This window comes from Anabas testudineus, chromosome 5 (genome assembly GCF_900324465.2).
Source record: "Anabas testudineus chromosome 5, fAnaTes1.2, whole genome shotgun sequence".
NCBI classification, from domain to species: domain Eukaryota; kingdom Metazoa; phylum Chordata; class Actinopteri; order Anabantiformes; family Anabantidae; genus Anabas; species Anabas testudineus.
Genome location: NC_046614.1, coordinates 25,324,139 through 25,343,505, shown reverse-complemented (window position 1 = coordinate 25,343,505; position 19,367 = coordinate 25,324,139). Strand labels below are relative to the sequence as shown.

General features: G+C 43.4%; 2 protein-coding genes across 2 annotated transcripts; both read right to left on the bottom strand.

Annotated features, from left to right (window-relative positions):
• Nucleotides 1-8,176: 8,176 nt before the first annotated feature.
• LOC113155015 (putative RNA-binding protein 15B) lies at nt 8,177-13,660 on the bottom strand. Its single transcript, XM_026349471.1, has one exon. The coding sequence runs from the start codon at nt 13,396-13,398 to the stop codon at nt 10,864-10,866; it is 2,535 nt and encodes an 844-aa protein (XP_026205256.1). The 5' UTR covers nt 13,399-13,660; the 3' UTR covers nt 8,177-10,863.
• Nucleotides 13,661-14,724: 1,064 nt separating this feature from the next.
• On the bottom strand, nt 14,725-19,204 carry LOC113155346 (mesencephalic astrocyte-derived neurotrophic factor-like). Its single transcript, XM_026350019.1, has 4 exons — nt 19,013-19,204; nt 17,704-17,831; nt 16,796-16,937; nt 14,725-16,678 (listed from the first exon to the last, which is right to left on the bottom strand). The coding sequence occupies exons 1-4, from the start codon at nt 19,098-19,100 to the stop codon at nt 16,494-16,496; spliced, it is 543 nt and encodes a 180-aa protein (XP_026205804.1). The 5' UTR covers nt 19,101-19,204; the 3' UTR covers nt 14,725-16,493.
• Between the last annotated feature and the right edge of the window lie 163 nt (nt 19,205-19,367).

Here is a 19,367-nt window from a genome sequence, read left to right as displayed (position 1 = left end):
CACAGCTACAAGAAAACGGTCAGTAGTGCTGTGAGTTACTGAACCATTAGCAGAAAATGATTAATTAACTTTAACCACCACATTTTTCTTTGTAGAAAAATGACATTTGTTGCTAGTCTGATTTTTAATTAAGCTATTTAGAATAATTAAAGAAATAAACTGTGGCATTCAAAAATAATCATTTTTGCAAATTAGTAGAGTTTAAATTCATTTTTTTTATAATTATTCTCTGTGAGTTCTTAAACCTTAAACACTGCAAAGTGCCCTGAGATAACTTCTGTTGTGAATTAGCTCGATACAAATAAAACTGAATTAAATAAAATGTTGAAGGAATCTCATGTTATGTATTGAGCATCATGGTTGATTAACAACGCTGTGACGTCACAGTAACGTACTGTGTGTATAGTACAGTTCACAGCTTAAATCCTCTGTAGATAAGGTCAGATGAACAGAAACCTGTTTAACAGAAAGATAATTCAGTGTTAGAGTAATTTGTACAGATCAACTGTGAGAGGCCGAGTGAGGCCTTCAGTTTAAAATGCAAAGTAAAAGAAGCAGAGAGAGACGAAGACAAAGGACGTGGTTCAAACAGCTCCTGTCTAAGCTGGGTGGGGATGGAGGGCTTGGTCTGACTGACGGTGCTTTGTTCATCCATCCGGCCCTTCTCCCTGTAAATGCAATCCAATCCAATCAACTGTGGGGGCCAGAGACAAAACACACACACAGCACAAAAACACCACAGTCCCAGAGGGGCAGACGCTCCAGAGGTCTGACAAGGCAATCGCAAGACCTTATTCATCATGACTGACAGAGGAGGGGGAGGAAGAAGGGGGATATGAGAGGTGAGGGTGCCATAAATAGGGGCAGTGTTTGCAATAACAGGAGTGAAGAGGAGGAGGAGGAGGAGGGAAGGGAATAATGACAGGAGAGGGATGATATGGTGGGTGGGAGTCAGCCTCACACACAGGAAGCATCAACACCAACCTCCTGCTGGTTTCACTCACTTTAAGGTGGATGCAGCTGCAGCGCAGGAAAAACAGCTTCATCCCGAAAATGCTGGGAGGGGGCCAACACCGCAATGGCTGCATTCACACACACACAACAGGGGGTGGGGGGCCGAGGGGGGATTACTTATATGTGACATTTGCTTTGCTATAGAAATGTCAGGTTATAGACAGAAAGACGGACACGTGCAGACGGGAGGAGAGAGAGACAGACGCAAACTGGAAATAAGGGTCGTCCATCACACGCTAAAGGGCAGCACACAAACAAATACAGGGTGGACTCAGATGATCCCTGATCTGTCCTCCAGCACCACCTTCAGGGTGACGGGTGGATCTGAACAGCTCCTGAACCTCAGCAGCATCAATTTAAACCAGACGTCAACCAACAGACAAGTCGGGTTTGACTCTGGAAGCTTGAGTGGTGTTTAATTCAGCTGACGTCACTCTGGAACCCTGTCTTCACGGCACCGGCCTCACACGGCTACAGACTGTGATCTAACCCCCACGCTAACCAAAGTGTCTTGAATGATATTTCTGCTCAGATAAATTTCTTCCTGTGCTAGTTTGTACAAATTTCCATAGAACTCATGATAGCAACATGCTAAGCTAATGAAAGATGTCAGCATCAGCTTACTGTGGCTTCAAAAGAAACAAAGATGTCAGGGAACCTGATTTGACATATAACCATCAGTTTATTTAATGTCATTTCAAACCTGTCAGGTGATTTAAACACACACTGCAGACAGGAAGAGCGCAAAGCTGGAAAATGTGACATTTCAGTTTTTATTGTGACTAAGGTTACGGTTTATATCCAACTCAGGATTAATTTTAATAACCTTGATGATTTTTCCCCATCAATCATCAGGATATTTACACGGTGACACACTAAACCAAGACAGTTCTCCAGTTAAATGCAGCTGAGTGTATGTGACACACAAGCTGGTATCATGTCTTTACTGGTGCAGAGAGGAGGCGAAAGCTGTCCTCAGGTCAGGATGACGGCTCGACGGGGGAATGAGAAATAATGGGATTTGAGAATGGGCAGATAATGATGCTGCACTGAGGACGGATCAAAGACTAGATGGACAGAAACTTGATGTTGGACATGAAGAGACCGTACTTGAAATAAAAAAAAAGGTTTGAATGAAGAAAACAACAATTCCCGTGGTTTTCAGGTGGGACTGAGCAGAGACCAGCGGCGGAAACAGAGAAGGTGAAGCACTGAGCGAGCTGGATTAAAGAGGTTGGATATTTGGCCTCTTGAACAAGCAGTTCTTCCTCTAATCCTCCATCTGCCAGCATGGAGCCCTGGCCTCAGGCTAAGGTATTAGTTACCCTACGACAAAGGTTGTGAAGATTGAAGGAGCGTGGTTGTTATGTGGATGTGACCCCAGCACCTCCAACCTAACCCCAACCTGTCTCTCTCTAGATCAGCAGCTGCACGTTACACTGCATTAAGGTGGAGTGAAGTCACATCAGTGGCCCCACACAGAGAGATAACGACTGAAGGTGATGAATGAGATGAACAATGTGAAGCATTTCATTTTATTCATACATGGAAATGACCTGAAAAACATTTATGATGTCTAATATGATGAGTCATTATGGAAAGCAGAGGGCTCCTGGCTGCCCTGTCACATCCTTATCATGTGTTAATATAACAGTTGACCCTCATGACCCTCATACACTCACATCCTGTCCACATTTCTGCTTCTCCTTTCTCTCTCAGTTTGTCTTCTGGGTTAACTTCAGCAGACTGAGCATTTTGTTCCATTTGGTGCCTCTGTGCACAGACAGGTCTGCTGTGCTGCATTCAGGGACACTACAGAGGTCACTACTAGGTCACCAAACAAAAACAGAGCTATGAACTGGACTGTGGTTCAAAGATCCAGGTCTGATTAACGTAGAGGATCGAAGGATGTCAGTATCGCTGTATCCAAAAGGGAGACAGTGATTCAGAGTCCAGGTCCTGATGATTACTGGTGCTGCTGTGTCATTATATCCTAATGATAAATTAGATCAGATCATTGATCAGATTCACACTGATCAAAGCTTCTGGTGTCTTCAGGCTGATTTCATTCAGAGATGACTGAAAATACTTCTCCTGGTGACTCTGCTTCTGTTACTGCTGTGAACTGTACAATGTGCTGGGGGAGAACAGGAAGCTCAACAGTAACTAATAACAGAGAGCAGTTTATCCATTAACCGCTCATTCAGCACTGTCCTTTCCCATTTCTCCATCCTCCCTGCGACTTTCTCCTCTTGCTCGTTGGTCCTCCTCTTCTTTCCATCCTACAGACAGCAGTGACATTTAACTACTATTCATCAGCAGCTAAACATATCTCCTCTTCAGGAGGAGCTGGTTGGATTCTATTGTGTTGTTCTGACTGTGCACCACGCTGTGAGCTCTTCAGCCTCCTCCTCCACTTTGCTTGATCTCTGCTGCAGTGCAGATCGTATCCCAGCTTTTCTTTGCATTATATTTCCTCCTTCTCCACCTTCTACAGATGTGGTTTAACGTCCATTCAGCAGCAGCCCGGCCCGTCCTTCATACCGTGTTGTGTTGTGTGGCAGCACATCGTCTGTTCCTCCTCCTCCTCCTCTTTTTGAACACTTCTTCCCTCGTATCCTGCCTCCCTGTGCCATCTTCAGCTCCTTATTCCACTTCTTTTTAGATAGAGTAGCATGATGTGTTTTGATTTTTGAGAAATAAAACATATCTGCCTCCAGGCTAGAGACCAACCAGAAGTGGACAACACAGTAAAGCAGCTCCACCTGGACCAACCTGTTCTCTGTTCCTTTGTTCTTCTCATCTTCATCTCTTTTCACTGTCAAACACTAAATCCTCGTCCTCCTGCTTCCCACACCTTCATCTCATCTTTAATATCTTGTCCTTGTTCCAAATTAATGGTCTCCTCCTTATTGTTCCGCACCTTTTACCACTTCCTTCCTCTTTTTTTTTCCTCTCTCCCTTCCTTCTCATTCATCTGTTTCCTCTCTGTCCTTCATCATCCTCTGCTCTGCACCACTGACAGCTGTGATATTTAGGGAGCATTCATCAGCATTGAACCCATTCCTCTTCAGGCCTTGTTAGAAATCTGTTGTATTGTTCTGCTTTTGTGCACCATGCTGTCAAGCACGTCGCTCCTCTGCTTGGAGCTGCATTCAGAGGAAAGCTGCTTCAAAGCCATTCGGTTCCCACTGTCTGCACTTAGCTCTCCTGACCCATTTACAAATACATGTCCACTTGTTAACATCCAGAAAGGATTACCAGAGTGGAAGCATGGGGAAGTTTTCCTGTTTGAAGAAGAGACGACGCTTCATCAGGAACAACAGGAGGAAGTTCTCTCTTACAGCAGTCACTGTAACCTTCAGCAGAAGTCACGAGCAGCGACAAAGATCTGATTACTTCACTTCTATTAACTCCACACCTCAACATTTATTCACTCGTCCAACCCAACAGATGCTGATACACACTCATGACCCTTCACACAGCCCCCCAGTATATGTTATGGGATATACTGGTAAATGGACCCACTCACTGTGTCCTGAACCAACAGTGGGAGTTGGACCTTTTCATATTGATTGTTTCTGTAATTATCAATACACAGTCGTGACCAAACGTTTTAGCAGCGAGACTCATTTTGAGTTTTGAAAACTCAGTTTCTTCAAACTTCTGCAGTTTGCTCTGCAGCAGTCGTCCTGACCTACATCCTGGCTGATGGATCTGTTTGTGTTTCATCAGTCCTTGAATTTGGTCACAACCTGTCGGCTTCTGCGTGAAATTTGTGTCACTGCTAAAACCTTTGAACACAACTGTGCTCTGGATTTAATAGAATTAATAAAGAAGGAGCACATTCAGCATCGTTAGACCTCAAGAATACACAAAGTGCTGGTTCTGTTTAGTAAGTCTAACATTACACATTAGTCTGACATTTAAAGCGCCGTCATGTGACTATAAAACATGTTTGTTACTTTTCTCTATTTCCCCTGAATCAACCTTTCATTCTGGGACTTTTTACCGTTTTTAATTATTCTCTCTCCGTTCTAACGACACTGTTTCTCACTCGCTGTGGTTCTGGGTCACATTCTGGTTCCCTACAGAAATAAATTTGTGATTTCAGTTTAGATGTATAAAAATTTTGTTTTTAGAAGACTAAGTTTAATCACACAGCTTTAAAGAAGCAACATCTCCAAAGTCGTCTGGTGAGCATGTGTAACGGCTGTTTGTAGGGCACAGACACCGAGTTTTCTACAGGAGACAATAAAACACAACAGACATCGTCTTCTGGTCTGACCTGCACATCAGACACCCTCAGAAATGCTTAGCAGCACTGTGAGCTTTCATTTTCTCCCCAAAACACCTGAACACCATTAGCCAAGCGTTGCCATTTATAGCTCCACTCAACATAATCCACACATAACTCATGCAGACCTAGTGACATTCCTCTAAAAAGAGGTAATAAAATTCACTGGAAAACATTTTCTTGTCCTTGTCTAAGTTTAAATAACAAATGTCTTATTCTTAACCTTTAACTGGAACATTAATATACAAAGGTAACCCAGAGCCACCTGGTGGACAGACAAGGTGTTAAAATGTAAATAAATGGAGCAGACGATAAAGAAGACTATGTCTTTTAGTCTGTTTTGCACATATGACCCTCCCAATGATTACATTTTAAATACCAATGTCAGACATTACTGTCCATAATGCTGCTGCTGTAACAGGAAGTGGAGGCAGCTTTAAAAAGAGACGAGTGCAGAGAGAACCCAGGAGAAGGACGATGAAGAGGTGGAGACGCCTCTGAGTCTGCTGGGAAAAGGATGATACATGTGGATGTGGGAAAGTCAAGATGCCTGAGAGACCTATTGATAACTGTATCATGGCCGTGTGGTGAGGCTTCCAGTAGCTCACTCTATCCATCGATTCTGTGCTTTGCTGGATTTAATTTGATCTCTTCCAGTTACTCAAGTCGAACATTTAAAGTCCAGAGTTTTCTATTCTACTGTCATTAAGGCCTAATACACCCACTTTGAATGTCAGGGGCTGTTATCAGTTGTTATCGGGGCGGGCCATGAGGGTCAGTGAGGCCCTGCTCCACCTCCAGGTTTATTCTATATGATGGTGGGTTACTGAACGGTTTTAGTTGAGGGTCAAAGTTCTAAATTTGTCCACTACTTAGAAGAGGCGAGCACCTCCTCATGTGACACTGCTTCTGTTAAGATTTGTGATCACACACACACACACACACTCACACACACACACCTAATCACTGCAGATAATAATTTTCCATCACTGTTACTTTGAGCAGGGTTGGTCCTCGGGGGAGGGGATCTGACACTGCTTACTCCTCCCATTGAGTTTGAGCCTCCAAATGGATTTCATTGGAGCTCCCATGATTCCACATTAATATTTCATCAGTCCTCCATTTGCTGCCTGTATCTCTGTTAAAGCCTCAGCAGCATTCACTGCAAACAGAGCAGAGAGTGTGGAGTGCAGCCGTCACAGGATCAGTACGACATGTTTTAAGAAGGCTACACACACACACAGGGACTGATTCACACGTGGAGGATCTAATGAGCTGAATTATTCTCCAGCAGCCTGGTTTTCCACTGCAGCTTAGAAACACAATAAGCTTTAATATGAGCTGAACTGGGAAAACCGCTTCAAATGAGAGATGAGGAGACAGCACAGGAAAACAAATCAGACTGATCTCACATCGGTAATAAGTGTGTGGGACATCGGGCTGAAGGAATCCTGTTCAGTTTCATCCAGCTCATGTGGTTCTTTGAAAGCAGTTTGAGGTCTGATGCTGGATGAAGTTTGTGCTTTAAACACTGCACAAAAAATAGATCCAGCTCCATCATGTTAGCACTTTGATTATTGTTGATCCTGATGAACGTCGTTCACCCTGAACTGTAATAAAACTTTAAATAAAAAACTAAATCTAAAACTCAACAGACCAACTTGTCCATCACAGCTCATCACCACTGTGTCCTGTTGTTTGCCTGTGCTGCCCCCTTGTGTTTAAACACACTCCCTGCTGAGGATGAAGGAGGAGGAAACACAGAGCGGACACAGGAAGGTGAACTGGTGCAGGATGATGCAGTCCACTGAAACACTGAGAGCTGTATTCTCTATAGGTTTCACAGAGGCACCTCTTCACCAGACTGCTTTAGGAATCCTGTTTGTTTACAGGAGACAAGTATTTAGATAAAGACATTTTATTCTGTGTGCATTAAACCCATGGGTGGATTCTGTCAACACTTCCTGTTTGAATGACTCAAAACGACCACAGAGTGACGCAAAGATCCCAAAGAGACACTAAACGAACCAGAAAGACTAAAAACACAGAAGTAAAAAAAGAGGTTCATATAAACCAGCAGCAGCACACCTACTGCGCATGCTCGTCCACAATCACACACCGTCAAACATTAAAAATACAACACACGTCAGAAAAGTGGAAGCTTTGCAGGAAACTGTGACAGAACAGCTTCAGTCTGCAGAAACACACACTGAGTTCAGAACAGAAGAAGTTTTACTGACGTTATTCGAGTCTGAGTCCATCTGATCAGAAACATGACGTCACTTTACTGAACCGTGTTTCACTGTCTGACTTCTGCACCAACAGCCTCTTACTCGACTTTCCCTCAATCACAGGAGGCCTCCTTCACCTGTACCTCACCTGTGGACTCGGGTGAAGCTGCTATGCTCCGTCTGACCAGAGAGGCGCTGTTGGACGCACCTGAGTGAACGTGAACCAGGTGTTAGGTTTAGACTTATGTTTGGGGCTTTTGTCAGGAATAACAAAGAAACCTTTTATTCTAAAAGGTTAATTTGAACAAGTGGATTATTAATCTGTAGGTTTTTAGGAAAGAAGACAGTAGAACATCTTTACTGTGTGTAATATAGTGTTAAATGTACTATATAATAAACATAAAGAACAAATCACAAATGGTACCAAACCATAGTCTTAGAAAGAGCATAAAATGTTTATTACATCTTTCATTACAGAATACATGTTTCTATATCAACGCAAAAACAGAACAGGGATTCTGTACGAAATCCGATTGTCGGCATGGATTTGTACTCCACCGGGTCTGTGCAGCGTTATCAGTCCGAACACAGCACGCCACCGGCTCAGATCACACAGGAAACGGGAAGCGTATAGTTCATGGAGGACAGCTGCTACAGAAAGTAGTGTTTTTTTATTTCCTTTCGCAGTGTATTGTACAAAACAGGTGAATTGTGGTGGTGGACATGCAGCACCAGCTCCATCGTTTCAGTGTTGTAGGAAAGACATGAACATGATGAGTTAGACCAACCACAAGCTGCAAACATAGAAACGTGACAGATGCTGTAGTGTTACAATCAGGACATTTAAGACAGCAGGGTGCAAAAAGACGTCGACAGTTACCAGTGGTAGTAGAAGAACTCGAATTAGGTCAAAGTAAAAATACAAAACTTAAAGTATCAAAGATTAAAGTAAAGGTGTTTAAAACAACCTCACTGATAAAAAACTGTACGGAAAAAGACCAAATTTACCAAAAGGAGATAGAAAATTAGCACAGAGACAAAAACAACTAAACTCAGAGACAAAATAGACAAAAACTGGAACTAAGAGTTTATATCGTTATGTTTGTCAAGGTGGAACTGGATTCAGCAAGTTACAGAAACCTTATCCTAAAAAGACATTTCTGTTAATAACTGAGTCGTCAAATCAAATCATAAAAGTCAGTTTTTAAAGTTTATAAAATGAACTGGACACAGTTTGGCTCTGTTAAAATGTTCTCTGAACGCTGTCAGACTTATTTCATGTTTTATACTCATTTACAGAAGAAATGATTTGCTCTGAGATGGATTTCTTCACTGAACAGCTGCAAAACATCTGTGAGGAGTGAGCTCCAATAATCAGATCACGTGAGAACATTTACTGAGTTACTTTCCACCACTGGTAACTTCAGACACTTAAGGTTCAGCTTAAAGAGCAGATGTGGTTCTTTTATCTGTTGTGACACTTTCTCTTATTTGAGAGGATGTGAATTTGAACCAGTAACAGCGTGAACAGTCGTACTTGTTGTTTGGATTGAAGTTCTTTGTCCAGTAGAAACGTTCTCTGGTGTGGATTTGCTGCTTTTCTCTGTCTGATGAACCCTGAAGGTGTTCCCTGACTTTTCTCTGACATGTTATGGACCAAACAATAAAATAAATATCACATGAAGTGATAAAGGAGAAATTAACATCAAACCATGAACTTTACTCCTGGAATCAAATCTGAACCGGTTCTGTGTTTCCGTTTGTACTGAGAGTCACTTTAACTGCTTGTACTGTAAACAAATAGTGGAAATTACAGTAAAGTACCACGTTTACCTTCTGACTGACATGTCCTCTAAATCCTCATCAGTCCTCGTCCCTTTTTTTGGTCTGTTAAAATGTGTCTTCACAGTATTTTCACCACGTTGGAGTACACAATACTTCTGTACAGAATAATTCTGTACTTACAGAGACGAATTACAGAGCATGTACTCAGCACTTCAATTTGAAAGAATTTCAAGAGGTACTTCTACCTGTAGTCGAGTACAGTTCAAACGTGATGAAGCTTCTCAAATATGAGATTTCTTACTTTTCTTTTTCAGTAAACTGAACATAAAACACGACATCTGGAGAATTCACCTTAAGGAAATAAATTATTATTTGAAGTCTGCAAAATGTGGATTCTTCACTGGTTGGTACAAACAAGTCACCTGTTTTACACCAAACAGACTGTGACCTGCATCTCAGGAGGAAAATGCTTTTCATTATGAAGTTTTCATTAGAATTATCTGATCTAATATCAAATGCTCTAAGTCAGTGTTTCATCTCTAAAAGAGGCACAAAACGTGAAAGTTTAACAAATAACTCAGGACAAGTTCAGTTCCGTAAATTAGTGTTTGAAACTATTCTGGGGACACTTGAGGGTTTCACTGAAATTCCCACATGTTGTTTCTCAAAACTTCAACATCCTCATTTCATTTGACTAAAAGCTCCTCTGAATGATGCTAAAGTAAAGGCTGACGAACAGGAAAAGAAGCATGGATGGATAACAGATGGATGGATTCATGTATTAAAACTGAAGAAAACGTGGTTTACAATATAAAATCTGAGTCAGATCAGACCTTGCACCAGTGAAACAGTTGAACTCCAGCAATAGGAAACATCTCGAGTGTGAGGAAGAATACATTTTCAAACAAACAAAATATAACTTTTCTTTTCCTGCATGCAACAACAGACCAAACACACTCACACCTTTCAAAATAAAAGAACTGGAATGGTTCAATTGATAAAAGCACTAACTATTTTAAAAGTATACAGTCACAGGGGTGGGTCAGCTTCTTTAGCCTGAGCCAGGACTCAGCTGGCATCACTTTCCCACTCAGCTTACACAATAATGAGTTTGTATAAAACCTCTTAGTCTCACTTCTACTGAACAGAACTTGGTAAATTCAGATAAAATGAAAAGAAAAAGGACAAATAAAGTAAACAAGCATATAAGCAAGCTCCTCGGATTTAGTGTATGTTACAGCTTAGCGCCTGCGGGCGTATACATTTAGACTCTCTCCCTTCAAGTGTTTTTCTTTACGGGCCTCATTTCCAACAAACTCCTGCTGTGAACTCGTTCTGTTAATGTGAGCATCACAGAGAGAGGGAGGTACAAAGTACAGGGAGCAGAGGAGAGGGCAGGAGATGTAGTGTGGTTCTCTGTTTCATTTAACAGACACTGAATAAAAACGATAAAATGCAGTTTTCTAAAAACAGCTCGCTCGCAGTGTGCGCTTGCTGTTAGGAGTCTGTGCACGTGTGGACTCATCAGTGTCATAATCAATTAGTGTCATTAACAATCACTATAACCATGTGCTCCTCCTCCAGATTACCCACAGTCCTTTTGGCAGCCTGCAGGTACTGCTGTGAGAAATCTCCAGGGGGGAAGGCGTACAGCATGGCCCCAGGCCCCCCCTCTTTTGCTGCGGGCAGGCTCACGACTCCGGCTGCTTCTTTATTCCGCAGGTAGGTCACCAGGTGGCGAAGCAAGCGCACCTGCAGTCCCAGCTCAGGGGCAGGGGCCTGGCGGTCGACGGGGCCCTGAAGAGCCAGCAGGATGGCGAACCCGTCGGGTCGCCCGAGCTTAATGCGACGTGAGACCTCGTCAAGCCGGGTCTGGTCCATTCGGAGCCTCTGAGCGATCTTCAGCTGGCTCGGCTGGTTCTGGTTCTGCAGCTTCAGAGTGTCCTTCATCACCGTGTTGAAGAAGGAGGAGCCCCCCTCCAGCAGGTACAGGTCTGTGGGGAAACTGCTGTTCTTCAGGGCAAAGAAGCCGTGCCACATTTTGGAGAGAGAGGCCTGGGCGAACTCTGACAGCGTGCTCGGAGAGGAGGAGGTGTGCGTGTCTGTGGGGGGGGCGGGAGAGCCGGCAGCGGTGACCTCGCTGTTTCTGTGGTGATGGTTGTTGAGATGCTCGCCGGAGGACCTCTTACCGTGGTATCGGCCGGACAGCGGATCTTCTTCGTTGGTGGCAGAGTGACGTCCCCCTCCACCGCTGTCAGGGGAGTGGTCTCTTGGCTCCGTGGTGGAGTCTGGGGCTCGGACCCGTGCTCTATCTGGACTGGCGTCAGGAGAGACAGCCCCTCCCGCACCTCGAACTCTGGACCTCCCCCTCTCCTTCTCCCTCTCTCTCTCCCTCTCTTCTGCCGGCCGGTCTGTGGACAGACTCCTGCTCCTGCTCCTCCTCCTGTTCCTCCTCTCCTCCCTCTCCTTCAGCCACCGCTCCCTGCTCCTGCTGCGGCTCCTTGCTCCTCTCCCACTCCTCCCGAACGCCTCCACTCCTCCCGCTCTCCTCTCCAGACTACGAGTGGGGCTGGTGGGGTAGTCTCTCTCCAGCAGAGCCCTCTCTCTCTCCCTCTGTGAGAGGACGCTGTGGGAGGGGGGTGACGAGCGCTCCCTGGCTCCCCTCAGCTCCCGCTCGAGGCTGCGATGGCGGCTGTAGGCCTCCCCGAGGAGGTCATAGTGTGAGGGGAGTGTGACAGGGGGCTGGTAACCAGGGGGGAATGGACGAGAGGGGCTCTCCTCGACTTTAGCAAAGTCCACCCTCAGGCGCCGCTCAGGGCCGCCCAAGGGAAACCCCCTCATCTGAGTGCAGGCTGCTTGTGCAGCATCCAAACTTTCATACTGAATGTAGGCAAAACTGTCCCCCTTCACATAGTCAATGTTCCTGATGCTTCCGAAGCGGTCGAACTCTCGAGCCAGAGCAGCCAGAGAGTTTCCAGGCCCAAGTCCGCCCACCCAGAGCCGGGTGGTGGGGTTGGCTTTGCCATAGCCAATCTTTATTGGGTTGCCACCGATGAGCCGTCCCTGCATGGCCACTTTGGCCCGGTGGGCCATGTCTAGGTTCTGAAACTTCACAAAAGCATAGGCCCCCCCTTGTCCACGTGCTGGGCGTTTAATCACAACATCCTCAATGATGCCATACTTGTCAAAACCCCTCCTCAGTTCAGCCTCCGTTACGTTACCATCCAAGTTTCCGATGAACAGGTTACTGGTCGCCCTCTGATCATCCTCAGGTTTTAAGTCCTCCACGACGGGCATCGGGGGGAAGCCGTAGGGTCGGCCCCTCTCGTCCAGCATACCATAATAATCCAAAAGCCTCTCCCTCTCTCTGCTCAGACCCAGGGTCTCCAAGGCGTAATGCCTGGCTCGGATGTCTCTGATGTTACTCACCCCGGGTCCCGGCGGGGACAGGGACCGTTGTCTGTAGGGGTACGGGGCGTGCAGAGGCAAATAACCGACGTCCGGCGGCGTCACACTCCGCCTCCGGACGTACATGGGTTCCACTTTGAGCTGACGATCACCCAAAGCCAACCTGGAGGATTTGGCGTGCCTGGCTTCCTTGGCGTCCTCCGGGTGCCGAAAATTCACGTAGGCGATCCGGCCCAGCTCCGGCGTGTGCGACAGCTTCACGCTGACGTCCCCGAACTTTTTGAACTCGTGAAACAGCGCGTCCTCCACGTCCTCGTCCGAGACCTGCGAGCCCAGGTTGCTGATGAGCAGCGTTTTGTACTCCAGAGTGCCCGGCCTGGCGGCGGGGAGCTCCGCCGCCGTGGTCCGTAGCGGCGGACGACCGAGGAGGCTGAGCTCGTGACGGTGGTGGAGCTCCAGGGCGGCCGCCCGCTCCTCCCTCAGCCGCGGCTTCTCTCGCTCTCTGCTTCGGCTGCGGCGGTGATATCCCCGGCTCTCCGCCAGCAGCAGAGCCAGCGGCGGCGGTGGCAGCTCCTCTCTCCGCGCACTCTCTCGCTCCCTCTCCCGTATCCGTTTAGTGACGGCCCTGGACGGACTAGTCTCTCTCCCGGCCTGCCTCTTCATTTCCAAAGGATGATGGAGCTCAAACTTTTCGATGCCTGCAACGGGAATCCGGCCCGGGGAGCTAATTCCAGGGGTGGCGTAGCAGACCACAGCCTCGGCAAACCAACGCTCTTAGTCCGAATGGAAAATATTTGCATTTATATCGAATTAAAAGGACAAACTCGTTTAAAAACATGTCAGCATCAGAGGATCTGCACCAACGCCGCCATCTTGGACAATAGGAATGTGCGCGTTCCCTGCGGAGGGCGGGGATTCTGGTGACGTCACTCCGTCGGCCGTCATGACGTGTCACGCTCTCTGTTGGACGTCCATCAATTTAATGTTTAACTTTATCTTTATTATTATTATTATTATTAATATATTATTATTATTAATATATTATTATTATAACTATTATTATTAATATTATTATTATTGTTATTATTATTATTGTTATTATTATTATTGTTGTTGTTGTTGTTGTTATTTTTATTAATATATTATTATTATTATTATTATTATTATTATTAATATTATTATTATTGTTATTATTATTATTATTATTGCCATAACTATTATTATCAATATTGTTATTATTGTTATTTTTATTAATATATTATTATTATTATAACTATTATTATTATTATTATTATTATTGTTGCTTTTATAACTATTATTATTATTGCTGTTATAACTATTATTATTATTGTTGTTGTTATAATAATAATTATTATTATTATTATTGTTGTTATAACTATTATTATTATTGTTGTTGTTATAACTATTATTATTATTTCATGACCCAGTTCATGTTTTCTGTTAATGGATGAACAATCCAATACTTGGTGAGCTTCACAATAGGAGGAGGAATAGAGGATGATATAGGAACCTTGTCACAATATACCTTAAGAGAATGTTGTAGCCTAATCCAATAGAATAAAGATAAAGATTAGGATTAAGACTAGTAATAGGTGTGCAATGATGGATAGTAACATATATTTACAGTGTAGTGCAGTGCAGTCATCTGAGAAGCTGTATAGTAATATGCAGGATTGCACATGGATACTAAATCTACACAAGAATATGTCTTAGGGGATTTCACAAAGTGAAATTTCATGACAAATATCAAGAACCCCAGTATTTATGTGTATAAGATACAACTGAATATGAAACATCTCACAGTCGGACTGAATATATTTACATTCATAACCACAATCACACACATAATCCTGCACACATGTATGCAAACATATACACATTAGTGCGTTAGTTAAATGTCCACACCCACATATGTAAATGAATATAAAACTTTGTCATAAATTAGAAAGTCAAACTTTACTCCAGAGGGAGTTTTTCTTTCATATTTTAATGAAAAAGTAGAATTGTACAGTAGAAACAAATGACAGGGCCTTACATGAAAGGTCAGTATGAAACTTCTCACATCTTTATTGTTTAATTTCAGCACAAGCCACAGTCTGGGCGGTGGAAGAACCATTAATTAATATGAAGAGCTGAAATCGTGACATGGGTGTGGATAAGTGCGATCAAATATATAAAGAGCAGCCCCTGTCAAAGGTTAATGGTTTTGTTTTTTATTTTAAACTTTAAGAATCCAATTATCCAGCTTCTGATTTGATTATACAGCGAGTGCTGCTTGGAGGTGGAAGCTGAGCAGACAAGGAGAACAGAAACCACCCAGAGTGTAATCAGGCCTAAATTACCCCCCTAATAGAAATCTAGATGAAAAAGAAAAATCCACAATAAATATCTCCGCTAATCGTTTCTTCGTTGCTGACAGTGAAAGGTCTTGTGTACCTCCCTCTGTCATACAGTCACCTATACTCATGTCTGTGAGGAAGTATTTTTGTGCAAAACCTGCCTCTGGAAAAGTTTTTAGTATAAGAAGAAGAGCATAAAATCAGTTCGAGCAGAGTACAAGCAGGTCCCTTTTTGTCTAGATCTACAGTCCGGACCAAACAGTTCTATATGTTCTCCACACAATGAATGTACCCTCACCTGGACTGACTCAATGTTTGGATTTCCCTCATTACAGTGTGTATGTATGTGTGTGTGTCTTTACTTGTTATCTAGAACCTACATGTATCTGGGAGCACATTAACTGCTGTATTCAGGGACATTTCCATAACAATAGCATTAAAATGACAAGGCCAGATGATGCAGCTCAAATCAAACTGTCATAAATAACAGAAGAAAAACACATTTATTTCATTTCATTTTACAGCTGCAGATTTTAACGCTGCACTGGAATATCTGTGACTTTAAGGATAAATAGAAAAGACTAAATTGGAGGTTGAAGGAGATCTGAATGTCTCTCTTATTTAGAAAAACGTGAAGCAAATGTTTGACATTTTGGGAAAAAAAGGTTATACTTCAGATAAAACAAACGAGGTATAATGTGTACATCAGTGAACCAAGATAGCTGTTCTCTCCTCTTTATGCTAAGCTAAGCTAACCAGCTGCTTTTTCTAGCTTCATATCACATCTCATTTGTTTCCCAAAATGTCAAACCATTTCTTTGAGTCTCAGTATGGGTCAGATGTTGCAAACCAGCATCCATGTACACATATCTTCTCCACAACACGTCGTGGAAGTTAAACATGATTACTTTCCAAAGTAGGCATCGGGGTGTGGTTGGTGGAGGAAGGAGATTCAAATCCTTGATTGAATGAAAATGTTTAGGCTGTGCTGGGGTGCATTAGAGGTGCAATGATGGTCAATAAAGAGAAACATCAACTCACGGTGAAATGTATTGACAACTTAATCAGAAAACCTGCTGCCAGTGATCTACTGTCCTCCTCAATCGGTGCCTCTGTGCTAGAAATTCTTCCCCAACCATGTATCCCACGACGACAAACACTGTTCAATCCCTCTAACTAGATTTAAAGTTGAGTATAAGACTCCAACCATACATGTATACAGTAATATCTAAACTCTTGAATCGTTGTAGGATTACCAGATGAGTGTATATCCTCAAAGACCCAAGACTGAGACAAACATATCAGACCAAACTCTTCTCTTGATCTCCTGGTCCTCCTCGCTGGATAGTGACAGTCTGGTCCAAATCACGTCCAAAGTTGTGGTTTTGTTGTTCCTGGTTACAGATCTGTCCGTGCTTTGGCAGCTGCAGGGGCATACTTGGGCATGAGCTCTGTGATTTTACGGATGAAGTCGGACTTTTCAGCGCAGCCTTTACAGGACTCTCCCCACTCCTCCAGGATCTTCTTCAGGTCTTTCACTTTAAGCTTTTTGAGGTCCACTGTGGTCAGGTCCAGCTGCTTGTCTACATGTGGCCCACAACAAAAGACACAAACACATGAGTTAGAAAAAACCTCTGGAAAATATATAAAGATTCTCTGTAATAATAATAATAATAATAATATAATATCTTCCCTCTTACCGTATTTCAGCTCACAGATCTGACCGTCTTTCTTTTTGAGTTTCTCGCAGATCTTTTCCACTGGAACGTGGTAGCTGAGTGGTTTGGACACCTCATTGGTCATCTTGGTGGCTGCATCACTTGTTGCCCCAATGTAGTAACACTAGATGAGGGGGATAATGAGAAAGGATTCATTTGACTTTTTTATTGGTTTAACAAAGGATCCAATGAGCCCAAAGGAACTGATCTTCAGAGCTGGAAAAACAGATTTTTGGACACTTACAAGCAGCAGAAACAAACTGAACACAAAACAGTATCATCAAGTTAAATGGGAAGTTCTGTGAGTTTCAGAGCAACATGATGATTTATTTGGTTTGGTGTGTGACACCCGGTGAGTTCAATATTCTCCCTCTTCCAGTTCCATTTTTAGTCTGTACCAACTCCTAGAGGAAACATCTGCTCCACTCTCTGTTCAACAGTCTGCCTCTAACTGCCTCTGTCTGTTGTTTGCTGCTGTCCAATGGTGGACAGTGGACATTTAGAGCTTTTTCTTTGAACACATCTAGTTTCTGCTGAAACCAGTGCTATGAGAGCAGTGATAGTAAACCAGAACAGTGAAGCTGAAGCAGATAAACCAAACACAGTAACCAGAAAGATGCTGTGAGGCCGTGCATAGCTGGCAACACTACAGAGGTTATGGTCTTTAATTCTAACAAAATAAATAGCATTCTCAGTCATCCAGGTGAAGTTATATGTCAGTTAAGTCATGAGTAGAAACATTTAACCTAACATGAAGGTTCAGTTGCCATGACTGAACTACCTCAGCTCATACTCCATCAGTACTCTCACTTACTGAGAAAAAAAAATCTGATTTGAAGCGACTGCTTCTAGTCTGTTGACCTCAAAAATCCAATCTGTAGTTTACTTACGAAGCGGTTTTCTTTTCCTTTTGCATCTTTGCAGCTCTTGATGAGGGCCTTCTCAATATCTGCACTGTTGAACTTTACATCATTGTCCTTAAGTGACTGGTAGAACTTCCCCAGGAAACTCACACACACTGAAACAAAGACACACAATGCATATATATATATAAATATACTGTAAATACACACATTAACTAGATGTTGTCCCACACTGATTATACTGTGCAGCTTCACGTTTCTTCCACTGCTGCAAAGCTGCTCACTCTCCCCGCAATTTACTGTATCAGAAGCAGGACATCTGTGGTGTGAAACTAATTTAAGGGTGAAAAGCTCCAAAAATATGTGTAACATCACCAATGCTACCATATCACAGGATGGAAATCTGAAAGCTCCTTTCAACAAAACGAATTAAGGCACATGTAAAGAAAATATCCAACAGAATACTGCAGACTCTCATAGATGACTTTCATTTTGGTAAAATATTAAAAGACTGTGATGTTGCCTTTTGTTAATGCATTCATTTAACTGCCAAACAAACAGGACAAAGACTCTCTCTCTCTATCCCTCTCTCACGCACATACACACATACATACATACTGATGACAGAGCTGCCAAATGCAAATCTAGCTAGAATCTTATCTAAAACCAATGTCCAATGTTTAAAACGATCCAGACAGTTGCTGAACATCTTACAGTTCCCAAAGACTTTTTTATTTTTTTGGTCTATGTAGTTTCTACATCACAATGAGACACACGTTATTAAGTACAGTACATTTACCCATTAGGTACATACCGTACTGTCTACTCATAACATTTAACAGCTATAGTTACTAATTACACTATATACACTGTACATTTAAATTATCAACACAAAGTCCTTATGACCTATTAAAAATAAAGATGTGTGACAGGTAATGAAAGGCACAAAGTGGAGCTGGGGTGGAGGTGGAGAGGTATCTGAAGGTGGGTTTCGGTGGTGTGGTCTGAGTCAGAAGTTACAGAACTTGTTTTAATTTCCATCCAGATGATTTTACTACTAATCAGCAGCCTGACAGCTGTGTGACACTGTTTTTCTGGTTAGGAATCAAACGTGGGACCTGGGAGCATCACATAAATGTTTTACCATGTTCTTACCAGCTGCTTCTAAGTTACTCTATATATATCCGCTCCAATCTCTGTTATGTCTGTTCTGTGTGTTATAATTAAACGTATTAACTATTAAAACACATAAAAAGTAGCTGTTGGTGAATCCAGGCAGCCATTGAGCTGATGCTGAAGCTAGCTGAAGCTAGCTGAGGCTAACACGCAGACCTACCTTCACAGTCTCCTTCTTTCAAGGCTTCAGCGGGACCTGGCACCAGAGCGAGCACAAGAGCCACCGACAACCCGCTTAAACGCAACATTTCGACTTGATTAACTCCGATGAATAAATGTTTAACCCGCCGTTAAGAGAACCCAGTGATCGCTGCGTGTCTCATGAGTCGCCGCCACTTCACTACGGACGCCGGTAAAGTGCGAGGAGTGTACGGGCTTCCCGGTGCCACGTCATGCTATAGCAGCACCTGATTGGTCAAATCGTCCGACGCATTCAGTGGGCTTCCACGCATTTTTCTCTGATTGGACGAGGGCAGAACGTTCCGGGAGCAACGTCCAGTTGGCGACGTCTGATT